At 38.3% G+C, this 22813-nt stretch overlaps 1 protein-coding gene across 1 annotated transcript in view; it reads left to right on the top strand.

The window, feature by feature from the left end:
- Positions 1-22813, top strand: part of kcnh3 (potassium voltage-gated channel, subfamily H (eag-related), member 3) — a 135860-nt gene that overhangs the window by 94907 nt on the left and 18140 nt on the right. Inside the window, exons 4-11 of the mRNA XM_086090749.1 lie at positions 4914-5048; positions 7238-7377; positions 10501-10753; positions 15123-15280; positions 15461-15662; positions 19892-20251; positions 22105-22304; positions 22538-22787. Coding sequence (XP_085946875.1) covers positions 4914-5048; positions 7238-7377; positions 10501-10753; positions 15123-15280; positions 15461-15662; positions 19892-20251; positions 22105-22304; positions 22538-22787 — 1698 coding nt within the window. The remainder of the gene's footprint in view (positions 1-4913; positions 5049-7237; positions 7378-10500; positions 10754-15122; positions 15281-15460; positions 15663-19891; positions 20252-22104; positions 22305-22537; positions 22788-22813) is intronic.

Genomic DNA, 22813 nt, shown 5'->3' with positions numbered 1-22813 from the left:
GCACCTTGGACTACTAACCAGAAAACAGGGCATAACATAGATAAATGACCATTCACAGTCACGGTCATACCGAAAGGCAATTTAGAGCAGAGATCGCCAACAAAGTCCACACAGGCTACAGGTCGCTCCAGGGGGCCATATGAAAGGCCCCTTCTATAAATAGCTTTGTAATTTCCGAGGAATATTGTAGAAGTGACCATTTTAGATAAATACTTACAAATATTTATAAAAATAAGGTATTGCATATTGGTATTAATTTTTCCTCCTTTATTATATCATTGTTGATATATATTTTTTTAATTATAAAGATGATTAGTGTTTTTATACAGAAAAATGTCATTACAATTAATAATAATAAAAAGTTATTTGAGTACATTTCAGAAGTGTATATCAGACTGGTAGCCCTTCGCATTAATTAATACCCAAGAGATAGCTCAGTGAGTCAAGTCAGTGAGTTTGAATCTTCATAGAGACCGTTGACGTCACGCGTCCCAAAATGGGCGTTAGCAAAGCCATTTCGGCAGCATAGAAAACGCGTCTGCCACTTTGAGTGAACAGCAAACGCCACACTTTAACAATGAATGACAACTGTTGTGGACCAGCTGCCACAACGAGAAGAGGCAAAAAAAGGATTGAGCATTCTCGAGGTTACCAAAAGAGGAACCAATGTGTAGCCAATGGAGCACTTTTTACATGGTGGCTAAATCAGCAGATGCTAACTGATACCACAAGCAAAATATGGGGGAAATAATCTGTTTCATTCATTTGTGCTGCTACGGTTTAATAGATATTACACAATTGAATTTAATAACTAACCAACACCATTTATGGCCCCAAATGACGGCGGCCGCAGCCTAATTGGCAGCTGCTAAGTTGCTAACGTACCTCGATAACACTGCCAAGACTTGGGTAAAACTTCTAACTTCGATAGCATTTTGACCACATATAAAGGAGAAATAAATCAAGATTGCACAAACTTGTAAAGCCTTTATATGATCAGATTTGAAAGCACTCACTAGTGGCAAGAGAGGAGGTAATTCCACGTAGCAGCCGAGTTGAAAAAAACACACTCTTTATCGGCAATCCAACCTGTCCACCAACCTGTCCGCATGTATATCATGCCCTTTTCATCAAAATTACTGTCAATGCTCTTGGGCGGAAAGTTGACGGATAAACGCTAGTATTAGCCCTCCTCGCCGTTGGAATCCATTAGCGCGGCGCCGCTACTTTCCTGCCGCAGGGGGGGGCGTGTTCAGAGAAATAGTCACGTGACATCCGGATCTCTATTGAACCAAAGGCCGCCGGCACCAACTGAACTGTCACATAGTGTACAGAGTGTGGAAACTAGTTTTAATTTAACTGTCAACATCTGGTTGTAAATTATTGCCAAACCTTTTAAAAAATATTCTCACTTTCCCCTTTATTTCCACGCTTTTCCTCTCTTTGTGGCAATCCACTCCTTTCTCGACAATGTTTTTGCGGCTTAATTAATTAATTAAGCCGCAGAAATTAATTAATTAATTAGTTAATTAATAATACAGTGATGTATACTGTACAAAACCCAATGCTAAGTCTCAGTCGCTTTTTTCTGCATAGTTGTTTGTCTTATTCTCCTCTTTCTCCTTCTCTTTCTTATTCATTATTATTATTATTACTATTATTCGTGTTCTTCTTGTAACCCCCAAAATTAAAACTGTGAAGCTGACTTTTGTTACTAACCACTTCACGCCATCAATATTATAATTTATTCACAAAAAAAGCTATTTGAGATTTAAAAAATAAATAAATAAAAGGTCTGTTTGTATAGTGACACTAAGTAGCAAAAATAAATAAGTACATAGACATTTGATTCAATCTGTTAGGCGAGTTTTTTCTTCTTCTTTTTTTTTAAGAATGTCACATTTTATTAGTTCACACTGGGTGGAGGAATGTCATACTTTTAATTATTTCTGTCAAATCCCTGCCTTTTCATAACACCAGTGGATACTTGTCATAGACTATAATGATATCCTGCAGTGTAAAAATAATTGCACGAAGACAATTTAGGCTATGTCAGTAAGCAGTGTAATTATCATATTTTACCATTTTAAATATCATTATTTGATGTTAAAAATCCACTTATGCTCACCATGGTTACAGCTGATCTGCCTATTCCATTTTTACTCACTAAACACAATCACTACACCGACGCAATCCTTCACAAAATATTTAGCCAACTATTGTGTCTGATCGTCATAATCCATCATTTGGTCTCTGGCAAATATTCATTGAAATAAAACAGACGCTGAAACATGTTGCTACTGTTTACCCTTTTGTATCAGACAAACAAGGTCAATATGTCTAATGATTTTATTCAGGCTCTCCGTCCTCCTGCGTTATTCACACGCCTGAGCTACTCTGAGTTAGTAAGACTGTGCAGGAAACAGTATCCATAACTGCCACGCATCATCTCCTGAGGGATTAGGGATGAGTAACAAGAAACCATAACAAAAGCATCACCAGTGCATGAATAGTCTGTCCGAACGGGCATGGTAACGGCTCAGTCTGATCATATTATCTAAGATTGCTTCAATAATTGCAAAGTAAACATGGACAAAATGATCGCACTTAAGTGACTTGAAGCTAATACAGGAAAATATGTCTGCTCGTTTTTGTCAGCACTGTGGAGCACGTGGAGATCTGGCAATAGCCTGGCAACAGAACATGACCATAAGCTGTACCTAGATATTATGAGTGCATGAGCTAGGTTTTCTGCAATGGCTGATGAATGATAGATTTTACAACAAGTAAATATAGTGAAGCTAGTAGAGACGAAATGTGAGCTTTCCTTGCTTAAGCAGCAGCACTCTTGGCAAGAAGGAGATTTGTTTTTCAGCAGCAAAGCCAGCACGTAGTGGGCTATCTGTTGTCGGGCTTGTAGAATACAAAACATAGGCTACTATAGCACAAGCAGAGCTAAAGCTAGAAAGCTACCACAAATGCCAACTAGCGTTGTGTCAACTCTTTCTCTCTTGTTCAGATTGGGTTTTACTGACGTGTTATTTCCAGTGTAATCATTCGTATGAAACTGGCTATTTATTAACTCTTTATGTATGCAGCAGGGTTAGAATAGTTTTAGTTAGAAAAACATTTTTGTTTTTTTTGTTATATATATATATATATATATTTGTATATATATATATTTGTATATATATATATATATTTGTATATATATATATATATATATGTATATATATATATATATATATATATTAGTTAGTTAGTTAGTTTTAATTAGTTTTTAGAGGGTTTAAAAAAAAGTTTTATTAGTTTGTGCTTCGTTTTTATTAGTTTTAGTATTATATTTTGTAATATGTTGAGTATTTCTTGTATGCAAGATTTAAAAAAATACAGTACTATAAATAGTTTTAATATGTTTTCAGGGTTTTTTGTAGTTTTTATTAGCTTTTTTAAATGCTTCAATTTTATTAGTTTTAGTATTAGTATTTTTAAATGGTATTTATTGTATGCAAGATAAAAAAAATACAGTACTATAAGTATTGTGTTGTAAAAATTCACCAAGAATATTATTTTTAAAACAATTTAAAAACAAATCAGACACAGATACAGTCCCCAGACTTTGAATTACAAAAAAATGCAGTGAATAATACTTCTACGTGGCACTCAGTAAAATAACTACAACTCCCAGTAAACTGGCCGACCTTCCATCTTCTAGCTCAGTTGTTTGTTTGTTTTTAAATAGTAATTTTTTTTTTTCAGTTTTAGTTTTAGTTTTTTCATTACAAATAACCTTGATGATATGTAGACTACACTACTCACAAAAGATTAGCGATTTTCGGCTTTCTGGTGAAATTTCAGGATGACCCTAAAATGCACTACACAGTAAATTCTGTAGTGTAAATTTGACTCTATTTAGAGTAAATTTGACTATTTAGAGTGGGACCAAATAGACTAAGTTTTAGAGTAAATTTACACTTGGAAGAGAGTAAAATAAGGAATTGAATTTTTTTTAAGTCACTCAAGGGTTGAAAAATGAACACACGACCTTCAACTTGTGAGACTGCCACACTACCACCGGAGCTATGCCCCTCCTACTGTTTACTTATATCCAAGAGGAGACCAAAAACATACTTTTGGTCTTGGAGTTAGGAAGATTCCAACTGGCATGAGCTATATACTAACACAGCAGGAGTTGCGTGGGTAAGGGAGTATATCATCTGTCTCCCAAGCTAAAGGTCGTGAGTTCATTCCTCAACCCTTGAGTGACTTATTTTCAATAATTTATTTTATTCTCTTCCAAGTATAAAAATTACTCTAAAACAGAGTCTATTTAGTCCCACTTTAAATAGAGTCTAATTTACTCTACATAATTTTACTGTGTATATTCTTTACAGGTGGACTTAATTGACCTTCTCTAAACGTTTGAATACATTTGTCCAGCTGTTTAATGTTTCAGTGCTTGATGCACAAAGTGTTTGATCCATCAACCAATACATTTTCAAGTATACATTTAATTCTATCCCTTTCGGTGACTCTTCCAGTCTCTGTGTATCTGTTGCAACCCTTTGTTGAGATTATGCTCAGTGGTCACTTCCCTTTGAGAACTTCCTGTTGGAAGCCTCACAATGGTGAGGTATTGTTGATCAGCTGCTAGGTGACGTCCTTGTCTCATGATGTCAAAATGTAAAGTAGCTTGATAAAGAGGACTGTTCTAATAAACTTTTGAAAACAAAGTTTTGGTTGATTCATGGATCAAACACCTGTGTATTTTGATGTGGCTTATTCTTCAAGAATAGCAAGTTGTGCAAAAAGCACTGAAACTGTGTATGGTTGAATATAATGTGTGTATATGTATATGCCCATATGGTATGTGGAGTGGACAGTATTTTTCTGATGCTTGTTTTTGTGTGCAGGCACACACTTTTGGTGTCTTCTTGACATTGTGCCCATCAAGAATGAGAAGGGTGAGGTGGTCCTCTTCCTGGTGTCTCATAAAGACATCACTGACAAAAAGAAGGACCAGGATTCGGAACAAGGACCTGACACAGGTGAGTGACCTGGGTTCAAATTCTGGTATCGGCAATTCATTCACTTTAATTGGGACCATATGTATTCAGAAACTTTTGAAAATATTAAGATCTGGTAGCTTGAATGTTCCTATTCTATACGCTGACGTTTCTTACTTCATAAAATGCATAATCTAAAATTTCCTGTCATGAAGCAATGAAAAGCCTCGTTCACACTGACTGTAAAAGCTATTCATTTTCTGCCTTTCTTCTGCACTGCGCTTACGAAAAAACAGCAACCCCGCAGAATGGCGGGGCAAAATCAAGCAGGCAATTTTCAGACTCAGACTGCAACAGCGTCAGAGACATGGGATGGCACACGTGTGTATCCTATAACCCATACTTGTCCCACACTTTTGTAAAAGCTAGTTGCAGTACAACAACAATTTTATGCACACCATATGTTGGCGTCGCCATCATTTGATTATCTGTTGGCAGGATGTTGCATTGCTGTGTGAAAGTGCATACGGTTGCGGCAATATCCCGTCTTTGATGGAGGGTGAAGAAATGCCAAATAGCTCGGACTTTTCTGTCGTAAAACTCTGTGAAAGCGGCAACGAAACGAGTTCCAGCTTGTCCGTGCACATAGCATAGCACGGATTGCAATAAATCCCTGCCTTAATAATTTAAAATGTATGTTCAGCCTTCCCTCGCCTCTCCTGAGAATGCAGTGGATATTGTGAAAATGAAGGCGCGAGCTCAACTCCTACCCGAGGCCTCCACTTTTATTTACATGTTATCCTCCTTGCATTCCAAAGTGGATTTTTGATGAACAAAGGCCTTGTACTGACCACAAACCAGCCTTGTAAAGTCATCCTAATGCTATTATTTATCTGTATGTCATGACCAAAAGCTCTACATATTCTGTGAGTGTGAGATCGGAGACCAGTCAGCAATTCCCTGTTTTTACAGAAATGTTATTTTGCCTTAAGGCATGACATGTTTTTTTCTTGAATGCTGTTTCGATCTGATTCATAAAAAATTCTATAGGAGCGGCCATTTTACTCAAGCAGCCAGGGTGGATGAGAGGAAGTCGATAGAAGGAGTTTGGTTATTGGGATGGAATAAGCTTTTATTGAAACATTACTTCTATTACTATTACAGTATTACTAAAACCAATAATAAATGTTGTGAATGTAGATTTGGAACATTCCAGTATTTCCTTTTTTGTATTTATTTAAATTCATACAGTCCATCGTTTCATTGTACTCTGTAACAAAAGCACAGAACAAAGAAACAATAAAAGTTACAAAAGAAACCATAGACTCAATCTATAAACAAAAACCTAAAGCCCGTATCTTACCAAGGGGCACAAGCATGACTTCCTTCAGTGTTGCAAAACGTTGCAAAGACAGTTGACAGACTCTCTCAAACCCTCTTTACACGAAAGTTCCTCCCAAATCTTTTCTCAAAAATGTAAAGCGCTTATATGTTGCTTACCTTTTTGTCATGTTCATCCATAACCAACTCAATGGGGTTTAAGTCTGTAGACTGCGGCCTGTTTGTGTAATTCTGAAATGTACATTATTTATGTAGGTTTGAATAATCTTACCTGTTCACCACTTATTCACCACTTGTTGTAGTTTGTACCATTTCAAGCTATTCATTGGACTTGAACTGCATTCAACTTCTAAAAAAATCTGCAAATGTGTGTGTTCTAGATTGCATGGAAAACCAGTACAGCAAAAATATAACGTCTTGTAGTTCTAGGCAGCACACAAGGAGCACAACTCAATACTTTTTTTTGCAAGAGCCAAGTAGCTGAGGCTAAACAAAAGCTCAAACGTTCTTACTGTTTTTTGCATTGGCTCATCATTTATTAGGAGATTCGCCGAAAAAGTCCACCTAAGAGACATTATCATGTTTACTTTGGCCACATTTTTTTTTATGTGGTATCATTATAAAATTAACTCTTTGGTCGAGGAGGCTGGCCACCCTTCACTTTTGGGGATTTTAATAAATTTTACTTATGAATTAATTGTATTCATACGTATGAATTTATAGTTATACTGTACATAACTTTAGCAACCGTTTACAATCTGAAAAGGAAAAGTGAGAAGCCACGGTGGCACATTGATTGAAAGATATTCAAGGCCACCCACATTTCATCTGGTCAACAATTCAAAGGTTTTGCCAACGATTGTTTGGTTGAGCCTGTTTGTGGTCTACAGATGAGGAGACGGGTCTGGAGGTGCATCAGGTGACTCGGCCCCCCGGCTTTAACGCCAACCGCCGTCGCAGCCGGGCCGTCCTCTACCATCTTTCGGGACACCTGCAGAAGCAAGACAAGAGCAAACTCAAGCTCAACAATGTGAGTCCAAAATATGGTGGACAAAAAAAAAAATGTTGATATTCTTTGGAACATTTTTATATCTAAACTTTATAACGGACTTTTGGGCGAATTCCAGGGGTTTGAAATCTGACAACCTCCTACAAGGATATTGGCCCAAATGGGCCCCAATCGGAACCAGGTGTTGTATGCTCGACTAAGGATTCTGTGAGAGATGAGGTGTGCCATGGGAAATTATCCAATTATATTTAATCAATCCAAAAAGTATTTAATTTGTTGATCTATGCCAGCAACATATACTGACAGGCCAAACTGGTAAAATGCTTTTTAAAAAAACTAAAACAAAATTACAGCAGGTACTTAATCCAATTTGTTTTGTATTTTGTCATGATTTTTTTTTCTAATATAAAAGATGTGCCTTTTTGTCAGAAGACAAACTTTTACCTCTCATCTGAGAAGTTCAGTTCATGCAAGAAGGGTTTGTTAGGAAAGACCAGCCTGATTTAGTGTGGAAAACCCAATTATTTTTTTCTTTCCTTTCTTTCTTTCTTTCTTTCTTTCTTTCTTTCTTTCTTTCTTTCTTTCTTTCTTAAATCCAACAAAACGAGTTTCAAAATAAGAAACCAAAACCAGGAATAAACTCACCACAAACGGAAACAAGAAATGTTTAAGTTTACTGTACCAAGTTTTGCTCTGACCAACCATTGAGAAGACAGAAAATTGGTGACAACATCGAAGGCCATCTTGCTGAGGACAAATCTGAAATCTGATAGTTAAAGAAACAGTCCCATTGCTAACATAGTTTAATTACATTGACCGTCACTACTAATTCTGAAGCTTCAGGTCTCGGCATATTAGATTGACATGGCAACAAAAAGGATGAAATCTGATTGGACAAAAAAAATCCATATACCGGTATATGTAGCTACTACATAGTACACTGCAAAAAGGACTATAGAAAATATATTTTTTTAAATTAGTAAAATAAGAAAATTATTTTAAAAAATTATCTGCCAACAGAATAAGACAAATTTACTTAAATTTACCTGTAAGATTTTGAAAAATAAGAAAAAAATGCTAGGCCCATATCCACCACTGTGGTCTTGAAAATAGTATTTTCAGACTAAAAACAAGTAATGTCCTTTTTTCCATCTGTATTAAATAAAACTATTATCTTAAAATAGATGAGTATTGTTTTTTATGCTTGGATAACTTAGCTTGAGTGTCAATCAGGAAGGTAACAGGTCCCATTTGTCATGACCCAGCCAGGAATTGAACCCACTATCTTCAAGGGGAGGGTAGGCACTCTACCACTAGACCACTTAGCTGGTACTGAAACAAGGAAAAATTATCTTAGTAAACATAACAAAATGAAACATATTTCACTCGTCTGTTTTCATACTTGTATTTTTTTCCATTTATCTTATTACTAGATTATGCAAAATTGTAAAATAAGAAAACTTATGAAATCCCAGTTCAGGGCCTTTGATGTTGTTTAGTCGTCATCTTAAAATGTGGGAAATGCTTGTTTTAATCCTCACAGTACTTAAAACAGGCTGGTAACACTCAATGCCAAGACTGCTTGATCAAACTAGATAATTAAGTCATAAGTATCTTAGAATAAACACAATGATTTTCCCTGACAATTTCATTTTAAGTAAAAATAACTTGTCAAATCAAAATGAGCAAATTTAGGTTAAATTTAAGAAATTATATCTTACTTAAGATTTCAGTTTTTGCAGTGTAGAAGCACTGCAGTCCAAACAAACGCTAACAAATACAACAAACAAACTAAATTATTACATTTTAGGTTGTAAATGTGGGTCAGTGCTTCTGGTAGTGTTTAGGCCAGCAAAGTAGGCCTTGCTGGTCATGACCGGTCACCACTGAAATACTGTACGTACAGTACTCATGGCATAAAGGTCACCTTGACTTCTGCTGCAGGTTAATGGAGGATCACTGCTTTGAATCCTGACAGCAGGGTCAGTAATGTTAGCCAGAAGCTACATACCTGAAGAGATGCTGTGACACAAGCTAGTGACCGTGCGTGGCTTTTTTAGCCTCAGTGCTAGGACTAGTTAGTTCGAAGTCAGTTGTCAAGACAACCACAAGTCTATTATTTCTCACTGGCACACTTTAGGGAACGCTCGCTCGATCTAATGAGATCCAATACAAGAGCTATATAAAAAAAAATACATTTACAAAGATAAAAAACACAAAACAAGAACAGATGATGCAATAGGCCACAATAATGTTGCATGACGTATTTGCTGAGATATTTGCACAGAACACGGGTCAGAGTTTTTTATGGACCCCGTTCAAATTTGGTGTGTTTGTAACTGTACTGGACATGTCAACATGGTTTGTGCTGGTCTTGCAGGTAACAACAAAATAAATAATTAAATAAATAAAACTCACAGAATTTTGAAGATGTGGAGCACAATTTTTTTTTCATTATTTTTTTATTTTTTGTTAATTCAGCAACAAAGCCGTTTTCAGCAATATGAAATATGACAGGGTTGTCATTCTTGTGCGGACCCACAAAAAAAACAGTACAAAATGACACAGGAAGTCTGACATTTTGATTTGACGCTGCTATTTTGGGTTATTTGAATTATTCTTAAAATTACACCTAATCAATTAACCCTATGATGAAAAGTCTATAAAAAAAATGTCACAGAACATACTAAACAACAAACAATAAAAATCAATAATCAACAGTTTTTGTTACTATCAAATTTGATTGCCTTTTTTTATTATTATTCTTTGGAGATGATCTGAACGAACCACTGATATTTTGTTATGAAAGTCGGCAGAGGTCAAAAAGAGTATTTCAAAAATAAATTTGCCATGTCTTACAACTTTAAATTAATCTGGTATCTTCACACTTATTTCTAAGGTTGGGAGCCGGAAGGTCTTAAATTGAATTGAATAGCCTTAATAATGGCTTACATAAACCTGCAGGTATGCAGTATTTTACAAAAAAAATGTAAGATGCCCGGTGGGATTCACTTTTAATTAATAAGACTGAAACCTTGGTACAGCTCTTCCAACAGGTGCACCTGACTACATGTCCAGTCAGTCCATACATACGGTATCATGTATAATAGACGCCTCAATTCCCTTTCCTTTCATCCTCTGCAGAACATGTTTGGGGATAAACCTCCGATCCCAGAGTACAAGGTAGCTGCCATCCAGAAGTCGCGCTTCATCCTGCTGCACTACGGCACTTTCAAGGCTGGCTGGGACTGGCTGATCCTACTGGCCACCTTCTACGTGGCCGTCACTGTGCCCTATAACGTGTGCTTCACTGTGGTGAGTGGGCGAGACGAAGGCAGCGCCCCCAGAAGCCCCCCCAGCGTCAGCGACATCCTGGTGGAGATCTTGTTCATGCTAGGTGAGACTCTTCTTGCACAACACAGGAAAAATACTGTACAGCTATTTGACAGGAAGTTTATCAGTTATCAGGTCACTATAATTGCCCAAATGCTGGAGATGTCTTCATGTGCCAACCCGAATGATGTCACCTTCACTGTTTGGGGCTCATAGTTTTTAGTATTGGAGTGTAATGATGTAATGTTAAAGTTGTTGAGTTGCATGTGTGTGCATTTTGTGCATTCTATTATTTACAGTCCTGCTCACCATTATTGCCACCCATGAAGGTAAAGTACATAATGTGGAATATCTTCTAAAAAAAAATAGTTAACTAAAACATTTTATTCTTTATAGAGAACTTGTGTTTTATCTGAAAGACCAAATGATTTAAAAACAACAACAATTTAAAACAATAAACAATGGGCGTAAAAAATAGAAAACATAAAACGTCCTCTGTCACTGGTATTGGCACCCTTTCCTGTAAATCAGTATTGAAATGCATTGGGACTCACGTTTGGTAAATCACAAATGAGAATTCCCTGTTCTAAATTGTCTGTGCCCAATTGACATAAATTAACCAATGAATGATGACTTTGATGTTTTAAAAAGCCACCTGTTATCCTCTTTTCCTTTGTCAAAATTGTGAAAACAAAGGAGCTGTCTGAAGTGCAGTGCAATTATTCACAAACACAAGACCGCCAAAGGGTATAGAACCATCTCCAAAGATGTTGGTAGCCCTGTTTCAGCAATGCGTAATGTTGTTAAGAAGTTTGACGGGCGTGGAACTGTCAAGAACCTCCATGGACATTGGGACTCAGAAAAAATAATGACAGAAGTCAATGGTGGAAAAAACACCACGTTAAACATCCAAAGACCTGAAAGCCAACCTGGAACAGTCTGGGATCATGGTTTCAAGAAGTACCATGCGCCACACACTGAACCAAAAACAGGGCTTCATTGAAGACAATTCCTGAGACAGACATAAAAAATAAAAATAAAAAAAATGTCTAACCTTTGTCAAGCAGTAACTGGACAAACCACAATTATTTTATTTTTCCCCTCAATTCCTTATTTAACGCTCTTCCAAGTGTAAATTTACTCTAAAACTGAGTCTATTTGGTCCCACTCTAAATAGTCAAATTTACTCTAAATAGAGTCACATTTACACTACAGAATTTACTGTGTAGTGCATTTTAGGGTCATCCTGAAATTTCACTAGAAAGCCGAAAATCGCTAATCTTTTGTGAGTAGTGTAGTCTACATATCATCAAGGTTATTTGTAGTTAACGAAAAACTAATGAAAAAACTAAAACTAAAACTGAAAAAAAAAAGAATTATGTAAATATAAAAATGGTTATCCATTCAAAATTGCAACCACAACAAAAATAAGAAGAAATCTAAGTAATTTAAAAAAAAAAAATCCCCACAATGAAAATCTACAACAATTATTAGAATTGTACAACAACAGCAAAATAATAATATTGGCTCAGTGGTAGTATGGTAGACGCCCAACCCAAAGATTGTGGGTTTGATCCTCAACCTTGACCATGTCAAAGTGTCCTTGAGCAAGACACTGAACCCAAATTTGCTCCCAGTGGACCTCGCAGCGCCTTGCATGGCAGCCGCCTCCTATTCTTAGATAAAATAACTAATCAATTACCGTACTTAATTGCTAAAATATTTATGGAGCACTCACAATATAAAATGTTTTTGTTTTGTTTTATGAAGCACTGCTGCCAATGTTGTCCTATTCCTTGGTCCTGATGCTGCTTGTATGACTATTAAGGCTGGAGGTGTTCTGACTAACCAAAGCTAGCAATTTGAGGCTAACCCCATTTCATGATTCTTGTAAGTGTACACTGGTTGTCTTTTTTTCTTGTATCACCACAATATCCTGGGTTGTTTCAGAGATAAAATGCTTTCCATTCAAAACCGTAAATGCACTTTTGGGCCATTTTCGGCAGCTCATTTTGAGTGATTTTCTTCGTGGTTTGTTTGGCTTCGGGCCACCGTCTGAAGGTAGGTGGTGGCCCAACACAGTGACGGACTTTCCACAAGCCACCATCACTGTCCGAGCCTGGCAGGACTAAAATGAAGGCAAAATGAATAAAGTGACACCTGGCTGATTCTTGTTATGAATGTAAACGTGGCAGCCTATTAATTAATATTTATATTGACACTCACTTTGCCGGGGTACCTCACTCTATTATTACATTTCTATTGTGATTTTTGACCAGAAATGTTATTATTTCTCTTCATTAAGCATTACACCACATGACATCCAACTACTGTAGCAAATAAGACACTTTGTAACAACTTCATCATTCTTGTAACAACAAATGGAGAGCACTAGTTCACCACAGCACCTCGTTTAGCTATATTACACTTCTAAACTGACCAACCACATTAGTTGTTAATCTCTTCCTCTGTGGTAGATTCAAAGAACCTGCACATCTCACGAGTCCCATCATTAGTCACCCTTAATGTTTCTTGGTATAAAGAAAAGTTTTTAATGAGTGATTTGCAGCAGAGGCGAAGGATATGAGCCATTTGCTACTGCACATTATGTCTGATGGCCAAAGTCATTTCCTAGAAAATAACCAGCCTGTTTGTCCCCCGTCTAAGTGAGGGAAATGTGAACCATCGCCCATGGGAGGACAATTGCTCTTAATGCAAAAAGAGGGTACGCCAGCCCGCTATCAAATTACACTTGCCACCCACAGCTGTGAAATCTCAGACCCCTGTCAGTCCATAAGACATTTGTTGGAAGTTACTGGCCAAAGTTGGGTATCAATATATTTTTGACAATGATAAATGTGCTTATTTTATATGTGTTCTTTATTTATGTAACATTTTCAATAAATTCCCGTCTCATTTAATCTAGTTTTCTTAGAGACATTTCTTCCTTGAGCTTTGCCAAGCCCGACCACCAAATCGGATTTTCTTTTTCTAAGATATGTAATTATGCAGAATCATAGGTGCCTGGCTAAAAGAGGTCCACTTTGTGGAATTTGTTCCGCTGTGTTGTCTTGTCTGATTTGATGACGAGTGTCCAGCTTGGCCGCAACAACATTTACCCATAAACCCTTGCTAAACGTTTTCCATTGCATGCTCAGTACAAGAGATAGAAAAATGGAAGGTGTATGCTTCCTGCTGCCAGAGCTAAATGTGCTCGATGCGTTCTCTCGTTGCATTTGAACTTGTAGTCGGCAATGTCTGCTGGAATTACCCCCAAAGTTACCGTGAATGACATACAAAGAATTGTCTGGCACTGCAGCACAACTCCTTCGAGTAAGCTTGAAAAATACTTCAAGTTTCACACCTCCTTGATTGCTGCAATTCTGAAGATACAGTATCTCACGAAAGCAATAATCCAACCCTCCTATTTCTGCAGATATATCTTTTCATGGAACAACACTGAAGAAATGACACTTTGACACAATGAAAAGTACAGCTTACAAAACAGTGTAAATGTATTGCTCTCTCACAATAATGGAAAATACAGCCATTAATAAATATACCCCCTGGCAACAAAAGTGAGCATGTCACTAAGTGAAAATGTCCAAATTGAGCACAGTTAGTCCTTTTCCCTCCCCAGTGTCATGTGATTCGCTAATGTTACAATGTCTCAGGTGTGAATAGGGAGCAGGTGTGTTAAATTTGGCACACTCTCTCATACTGGCCACTGAAAGTTCAACATGGCATCTCATGATATTTCTTCACTGTTGTCCCATGAAAGGATATAATTAAATATCTGCAGGAATTTGAGGGATGTACTAACTTTTGTAAGATACTACATGTTTACTAAAAATTCATTGTAATACTACTAGACTGACTCGGTATGGTTTACTGTTGCCTTTGTGATTTAAGAAATATTTGTTTTAACATTCTTAATTATCATTAAGGTCACTTTTATTTGTCGTAACAAAAATCAAATGTGATAATGTGATTTGTTTAGTCTTTTTTTAACGGTCTTAAAATGCACAACAACAACAAAACTTTGGACAGATTGATTTATATTTTTTTAACTTTTTTTTTTTTTTTCAAATTTCTACAACCATAGGTTTGTTTGCTTTGCACGACTAAGTGTGTTTGTATTAGGCCTATATTAGTTTTTGTTTATATATTATTCCACATACGGTAATCACACATTAACTTATGTGGCAAATTTTAGTGGTTTATGAGAAATTGACCAAACATTTGAACAAGAATTTGAATGCCGTAATCTGAAATGTACAATCCGAATGTTGTTTTGGTTTGATTTATTGAATGAATAATACAATGAATGGTGTCAGTACAAGATTGACATTTTTGTTTCATGTTAAAGAGGTGGATTCTATTTACCGATATTGTTTGTATGTAACTTTATTTGTTTTCAACTATTCTTGTAGACATTGTTCTGAACTTCCGAACGACCTTCGTGAGCACGTCGGGTCAGGTGGTGTATGACGCCCGTTCCATCTGCGTTCACTATGTCACCACCTGGCTCTTTGTGGACCTCATCGCTGCCCTACCCTTTGACCTCCTCTACGCCTTCAACGTCAGCGTGGTGAGCCGTGTCTCTGATATCATTCCTGACCTCAGAACTTGAACAAGACAATCATCTGAGAGATTGTTTAGGTGCTGATGTTTTGGTTTCCAACAGAGTTCAAATATGCTGAGTGACTATCATTTTTTTCTGATGATGTTTTTCAAAATGGAGGAATTAATTGCACCATATCGCCTGCAGTACTTTGGGGTGCACCTGTTGAAGACTGTGCGTCTGCTTCGCTTGCTGCGGCTGCTGCAGAAGTTGGAGCGTTACTCGCAGTACAGCGCCGTGGTCCTCACCCTGCTCATGTCTATGTTCGCCTTGCTGGCCCACTGGATGGCTTGCGTATGGTACTTCATCGGACGCAGGGAGATCGAGAGTCCGGGATCCTGGGACATTGGTCAGTAATCCTCCGACACGGTACGACACGGTACGCTGTAGTAGGCTTAGTTCATTTTGCCTTCATAAATAAGCCTGGAAATCAGCACAAAAGTACTTGGCATTCAGTGTTTTTTTCTGGTTCTTTTCTTGATAAATTTGTAGAAGGAGTCAATCATAAAGCTGGGAATTAGTTCCATTTTGTATTAAAAAGATGAACATGCCAAATACAAGAGCTTTGCAGGGCATTGGAGATCATTCAACAAGAGTCTCGCCAGATGATCTGGTCACAAAAGTATGGGGAATTTGCATTGTCTCAAATGTTTACAGTCAGGAGGTTGCTCATCATATACTGTATCTGTATGTAACCGTTTTATTATTATTATTACTGTAGCTTATTAAACTCACAAATCAGCTAACAAATCAAGCAAATCAATTGTGCAGCTCCATTGAACACAATTGACCATTTCAGTATGTTGTAAGTCTAATTATGGTTAGTCTCCAAATCATCCTGGAAGGGGATTACCACATTTGCAGTCCCTTCTCAAGGTTTCTCATTTTTCGCCTGATGGTTTTTTTTTGTTTTTGTTTTTTTGTTTTTTTTCCTTGCCCTCTTGTGATTCGATTGTGAAGCCCTTTGAGACTCTTGTGTGATTAAGGGTCAACACTTGGGTGGTATTTTGACCCGTTTTGGGCTTTTTGGTGGTTCTGACCAGGCTATTTCAAAATAAAATACCACCCACAGGGGAAAAGAGCTCCCAAGTGCCATAATAAAAATAAATAAATATATAAAATGACATTTTTCAGGGGGTCCATTTTACAAAGCAGGTTCAACAAACACTGAGACTTACCATGAACAGCGAGTTGACATACCCTCCGATTTGAAACGCTGCGTTTTTTGTTCCAGGACAGCTGATTTGAGCTAGTTTTATCAACACAGAGTAGTTTCAACTGGAGTTACCACCACAGTAAAAATGGCTGAGTCCCCATGGCAACGGAGAAGCAGAGGGTGGCTTTTGTTTTTTGTTTTTTTACCCCTTTCGAACAGGAAATCATAATGCGATCATGTGGCGAATTTTAACATGTCATTAGAAGAAAAAAAGTGTAACAGCGCAGCAGCTCCCCATAGAGGGAGGTGGCGTGGGAGAACGTTGCTGCTTGGGTCAATGCCTAAATTTAAATATAGTCCTTTGCAATCATAATAAAATGACAGGGGAAACCTGCTTGAATGGTAATTTATTTCATTTAGGTGCAATCCTGAGAGGAAGAAGCACACGTGATTTAAGATGAAATATAAAAAGATTACGATGAAATATAAAAACATTATTCAAACGGGTATAAGAAGAAAACGGAGTGCAACACACACTATTTGCTGGGATGTGAGCGAATGACTACGGCTGGTAATGTTGCAAATGTAAAGACGGATTAAATTGTATGTAGATGATAGACTGTAATGTGAAACGGAACCGTTTCAAAAAGATAATTGTCTGGAATGTCAATATATCTGTGCGCGGTCTGATAGGAATCTCACAACAAATATTTAATTCCCTGCTTAATATAACGGCACCTTCATCAATAGGGTCATTGTCAAAAGGACATGCCATGTTCGTGACAAAAGTGGATTTTACGCTCTAGACTATGGGCGTATTTACGCAAAAACTCGCCGCAGCAGACTTTATGAATGAGGAAATGAAATGTCGTGTGTGGCGGAAAGGAGGCGGGGACAGAGAAAACCTCGAGGTTCATTGCAAAAACCTGCTACCGACCAGGTTAGGTTCATGGACTCTGAGAACTTAAATAACCTCTTTTTATGAAACAGGCTAGAGTTACCTATTTTCCTCTAGTTTCAGTTACCTCCCTTTCCAAAACAGAAAACGCAGAGTTTCCCCACATTTCAGGGTTTATTGACTCAGGGTTCTCACTAAACCTGTTTTGTGAAATGGACCCCAGGAATAATAATAGAGAATTAAAGCACGCTAGCTAGAGACCTCTAGTGTCTTGAATTTGTTCTCCCTACAATGGACAAGAAGTGAATGCAGGAGATACTGATTGTCCTCCACTGTTGTTACTTAGCACGTCATTTCATACATGTTCAATGCAACGTGACATCAGGGTCACTTTAAACCAGTATTGTTTTTTTTGTTTTTGTTACATGCTAATACACAGCACCTGATATGAACTAGCAGCCTAAAGCACCATCCCCCGCCCGGTAGCTGTTATTTGAGCCTTGGGGCAGCAATGAGCTCTATTCATCAGAACATGCATTCATCTTGATCTTTGTTCTCAAAATAGACCCGTCAAACTACTTCTTTCACACTACAGTACTCTCTTGATTACAGTAAAGCTCCAGTCTCTAGGACAGTATGGTTCAGCAGTTCAGTACCATGGACAGTTCTTGGTGTGTTCACTTCCTTTTAGGAATGTTCAATATCACTTTATTCAGACCACTGCTAGTATGAGTATTTACTTTTCAGTAATAACCGATACCCATTACCAAAACTACTACGGCTTTTGATGCTTTTTTTTAATTAAATTTTATTTTGCTGTTCTGGTATCACCAATGGTTAATTTAATGTCAGTTAAACACATAATTAAATACATTTACTTGAAGTCGGAACTTGTTTTTGGACGTTTTCCAGAACAACAGTAGCACAAAATATTACAAAATAGAGCTACATAGAGGTACAAAAAGTTGGTAACATTTGAGTATAGCACTCTGTATAATACAAATGAGTAAACTAAACCTTAGACCAGCTTGGAATGAGTCTAAGTTGTGGTTGTGTTTCTGTCAGCCATACATGACTTTGACTTACTGATAGTAGAATGGCCACAATAGGACGCCCTGAATATCGGTGACTGGTATCGGCAGCCTTCATGAGAACCCAATACATTGAAATAAAGTAATACATTGTATTAGGGACGCTCCGATTAGGTTGTTTTTTTGCTGTCGATTCCAATACCGATCATCCACAAGTGGCATCGGCCGAGACGAGACCGGTCACATGGATTGGATGTACATTTTTAAATTTTAGAGCTGTTCACTAACTATTATTTTTATAATCGATTAAGCTGTCAATTGTTATTTTCAGTCAACTGATTAGTCCGATTTTTTTAATTCTATCTAAATTTCTATAATGTGCAAACATATATGATGATTCAGTTACTGGTTTGGCTTGTAATGTGCAGTGATAAGGAAAAGGGGGAGGGGATGCTGCAATGCACACAGGCTGGTCTTTGGTTTGCTGCAGGCGGCAAAATACAAGTTGCAGGTGACAGGTTTTGGCAATGACCGACATGTGTCGATCACGTACTTTTCATCGGAAATCGGCCGATCTCGATCAGTGGCTCATCGGTCGAAATACCATTACCCGGTATTGATACTTTCTCGCCCATAGATCTCTACTTCCTTTTGAAAAGAATCAAGAAGTCTGACAAAAGCCCTCACAGGACACAGTGTACGCTTTCTGCTGCAAAGAATGAGCCATAAAGATTTACTGTTATAAGATGATAAGGTGGCTCATGACGATTTGATTTCCTGCCTTCTCCTTACAAGAGGAAATGTTATTATCACTTGAATGAACTGTACCTCCATTAGTTGAGAGGGCCCTTTATCTGGCACAGGATCATATTCAAGTGGACCTAATTATGAGGTCTAATTTCTCAACGAAGAAAGAAATGCTAATTAGTACTGGAAAAAAAGTGCGTAAGATATACATTGTTGGTGTTGGGCTTGGTTAGGTAGGTAGGAAAGATGGATGGACATACTGTGTGGATAGATAGTATTAGTGGGCCTAGATGAATGGGCGTCATCTATATTGTATGATTCCTCTCTCTCACAAGTGCCGTCAGAAGCTCAGCAGGCCTTCATCACGTCACGTACATTCATTCTCAAGCACGCTCTCAATTATTCATCCGCACGCCTTCGCTGCTGTCTTCCCGCCTTCACTTTGAAATGTCTCCTCGTTGGCATTAGATTACTTGTTGTCAATCTAATGGGATTTGTTGATGGGTGGCTAGTGTGTGAATTTTGAGGGAGTCTTGATGGAACGTTTTAATGCTAAGTGATAGTGTCACTGTTTTTCAGTGGCTTCATCAAAGACCTTTTTTCAAATCCAAAAAAACACAAAATATTAGATTTTTTTCCCTCATTCTCATTAAAGCAATAATGTCATGATGATGTGCCCACAGACAGCCAGAAAGATACGTATAATTATGGTCCCTCTCCCTTTGCTCCTTTATCTCCATTATTAGGTTGGCTGCATGAGTTGGCCAAGCGTTTGGGGACACCTTACTTCCTGTCACCTCTGGCTGTACTCTTCCCCACCTCCTCCGGCATGCTCCCGGCCAACAGCAGCCATTGGAACGAATCGGGCCCAGAGCTGCCAGGTCAAGGTCCCTGGAACTCCAGCCATTATGGAGGAAATACATCGGCCGGCGAGGGTGCGTCAGCGGGAGGTTCGGGAGTTCTGGGCGGAGGCCCGTCCATGCGTAGCAGCTACGTGACGTCGCTCTACTTCGCCCTGAGCAGCCTGACCAGCGTTGGCTTCGGGAACGTGTCGGCCAACACGGATTCAGAGAAGATCTTCTCGATCTGCACCATGCTTATTGGTGGTGAGTGAATGCTACTTTTTCCCACTCCTGTTTGTGCAGTTTATTTTAAGTCAGATGATCTTTTGCTGTTGTAGCATCCCTAGCATTATGCAAATTTCAAGGAGACATATTATGCATTTTATTCACAATATAAAAATTCTCCGGAATAGTTTTTTTTCTAAAACACTTCATGTTATTGACTAAGGCGTGATTGGGAAAAAAAACAAAAACAACAACAACAACAACAAAAACGGAGCTTGAGTGATGCTTTTAGCCTTTTAATATGGAGGAGGACCAAAACTCCCAAACTGAAAATAATTAAATGAATAAATAAATACATACATACATACATAAATAAAATAGATTACTTTTACAGATGTTGTCCAATTACTACCAAATTTGAGCCACATATACTAAACACATGAGGTCAGTGCTTGATCGAATGTCAGAAATGTATACGTGCAACGCCAGCTCTTGGCATTCCGTTTCCATCATTCATTTAAATTAATAAATCTTCCCATTTTTCAATTAGCTCAAGCGCAAAAAAAAGGATCACATTGGTTTTTAACGAGCTTACTCCTGCTGAGAGGTGAGAACTGGAAAGTGAAAGGAAGGAAAAGAAGCCGGGGGAGGTGACCTCTTAATTAATCCTACGGAATGTTATTGTCGCAGTGAGCTCCATGTGGTCGCTCTGCATTGCCCTCCCAAACAATTTTCACATATTGCTGTTTAATTTATCACTTAAATAAAATTAAAAAAAAATCATTTTTCTTTTATTGCAATGTGTCCAGACTCATTATGCTGTAGGGTAATGAAAACATTATTGTGGTAGCCTATGTCCATAATGTCTAATGGCAATAATCCTGCTGAGATTTCACTTTTTGGCCACAACTCAGAACCTTCCTGCTAAGCAGAAACATCCCAGGCACTTTTTGTGGTCAAGCTCTTCTCTGCTGGCTTTACCACTATCAGAAGCACAGAGCTAAATTCTAATATTTGCCCCTAGAAATGGATTTATTTCCAACAATCTCTTCTCCTTGTTTCGTCACATTTCACTTGGCTGCAGAGGTTCCAGTAGTGTATGTAAATAATATGTAAATAGTCGTGCCTGGACTCATTCACCTATTTGTTTACCATTTAACCCTTGAATCCCAAATCCATTCGAATGGGTTACTGATTGTACTTTTGCCACACAAAAAACAACAATAAATAATTTCTAAGTCCAACAAATGACAAATCCAATTTGCTCATATGGAAAATTGTGTGTATTTAATATAGCATTTTGTTTACACTTCTTTGAAAACAGCGTCAACCCAAGGAAAACTGTTAATATTTAGTTTAACGTACTTTAACCTCCAAGATCCCTCGTTGTACACTGGCCAACAGCAGAACACAGTGGTTTTTTTTTGTTGTTGTTTTTTTTAAGTAAAGTTTTAAATCTATAGTGTATCTCATAGCAGCTAGCAGGCGCTAAGCTAACCCCTTTGAGGGTTCGCCTCTCCTGTTCCGTGTCCAAGTTTGCTGACTCCCTTCATGCTAGGATGGCATCAGAGGTCAACAGCAAAGAAACAACAAAAGCTTTGCCATTGATACACTGCCTTGATGGGCTTTATTGACTGATTGCGTCACAGTTTATTATAATACCCATTAGCCGGCTAAACATTCCCGTACACACACAAACACATCCGGGTGTCAGGGCTTGAAGAGCGCGCGGGCTGTGCACTCCCCACATACGTATTACGTCACACGTGTTGCCATTCAGTCATTCCTGTGACACTACGACTACTACTGTACAAACGATAATGTGCTTTAAATGATTTAGCTATTGGCATATTGTGTATTATGGTAGCATTACTTAACTGCTCTTTTCTCAGCGCTGATGCATGCCGTGGTGTTTGGCAACGTGACCGCCATCATCCAGAGGATGTACTCGCGCCGCTCGCTCTACCACACGCGCACCAAAGACCTGAAGGACTTCATCAGGGTGCACCGGTTGCCCAAGGCCTTAGAGCAACGCATGCTGGAGTGTTTCCAGACAACCTGGTCGGTCAACAACGGCATCGACGTCAGTGAGGTGAGTTGATTCTGTGAGAACCCGCGTAAGTGACACAGTGGGAACGTCATCAAACACAAAATGCCCCAAAAGCTGCTTTGCAGCAAGCGCTGGTGGTTAACACTAATTTATGCATCCAACAAAAGTCAATGCAGCTCTGCTTACCTTTTGCCTTTGATGCTTCAGCCCCTCTGCGTCCTGACTGCAAATAAAGGCCAGTTGGATAATTGGCTAAACTCTGCATCTCTTCTTAGCTCCTAAAGGACTTCCCGGATGAACTACGGGCTGACATCGCCATGCATCTGAACAAGGAGCTGCTCCAGCTCCCGCTTTTTGAGTCGGCCAGCAGGGGGTGTCTGCGCTCACTCTCACTCATCATCAAGACATCGTTCTGCGCGCCCGGCGAGTTCCTCATCAGGCAAGGCGACGCCTTGCAGGCCATCTACTTTGTGTGCTCGGGTTCCATGGAAGTCCTGAAAGACAACACTGTGCTCGCCATACTGGGTGAGTACGCTCGCTCTGACTTCATT

This window comes from Leptonotus elevatus, chromosome 12 (assembly GCF_054856555.1).
Source record: "Leptonotus elevatus isolate MCC_2025b chromosome 12, RoL_Lele_1.0, whole genome shotgun sequence".
NCBI lineage: Eukaryota > Metazoa > Chordata > Actinopteri > Syngnathiformes > Syngnathidae > Leptonotus > Leptonotus elevatus.
This window is presented reverse-complemented; position numbering and strand designations above follow the sequence as displayed.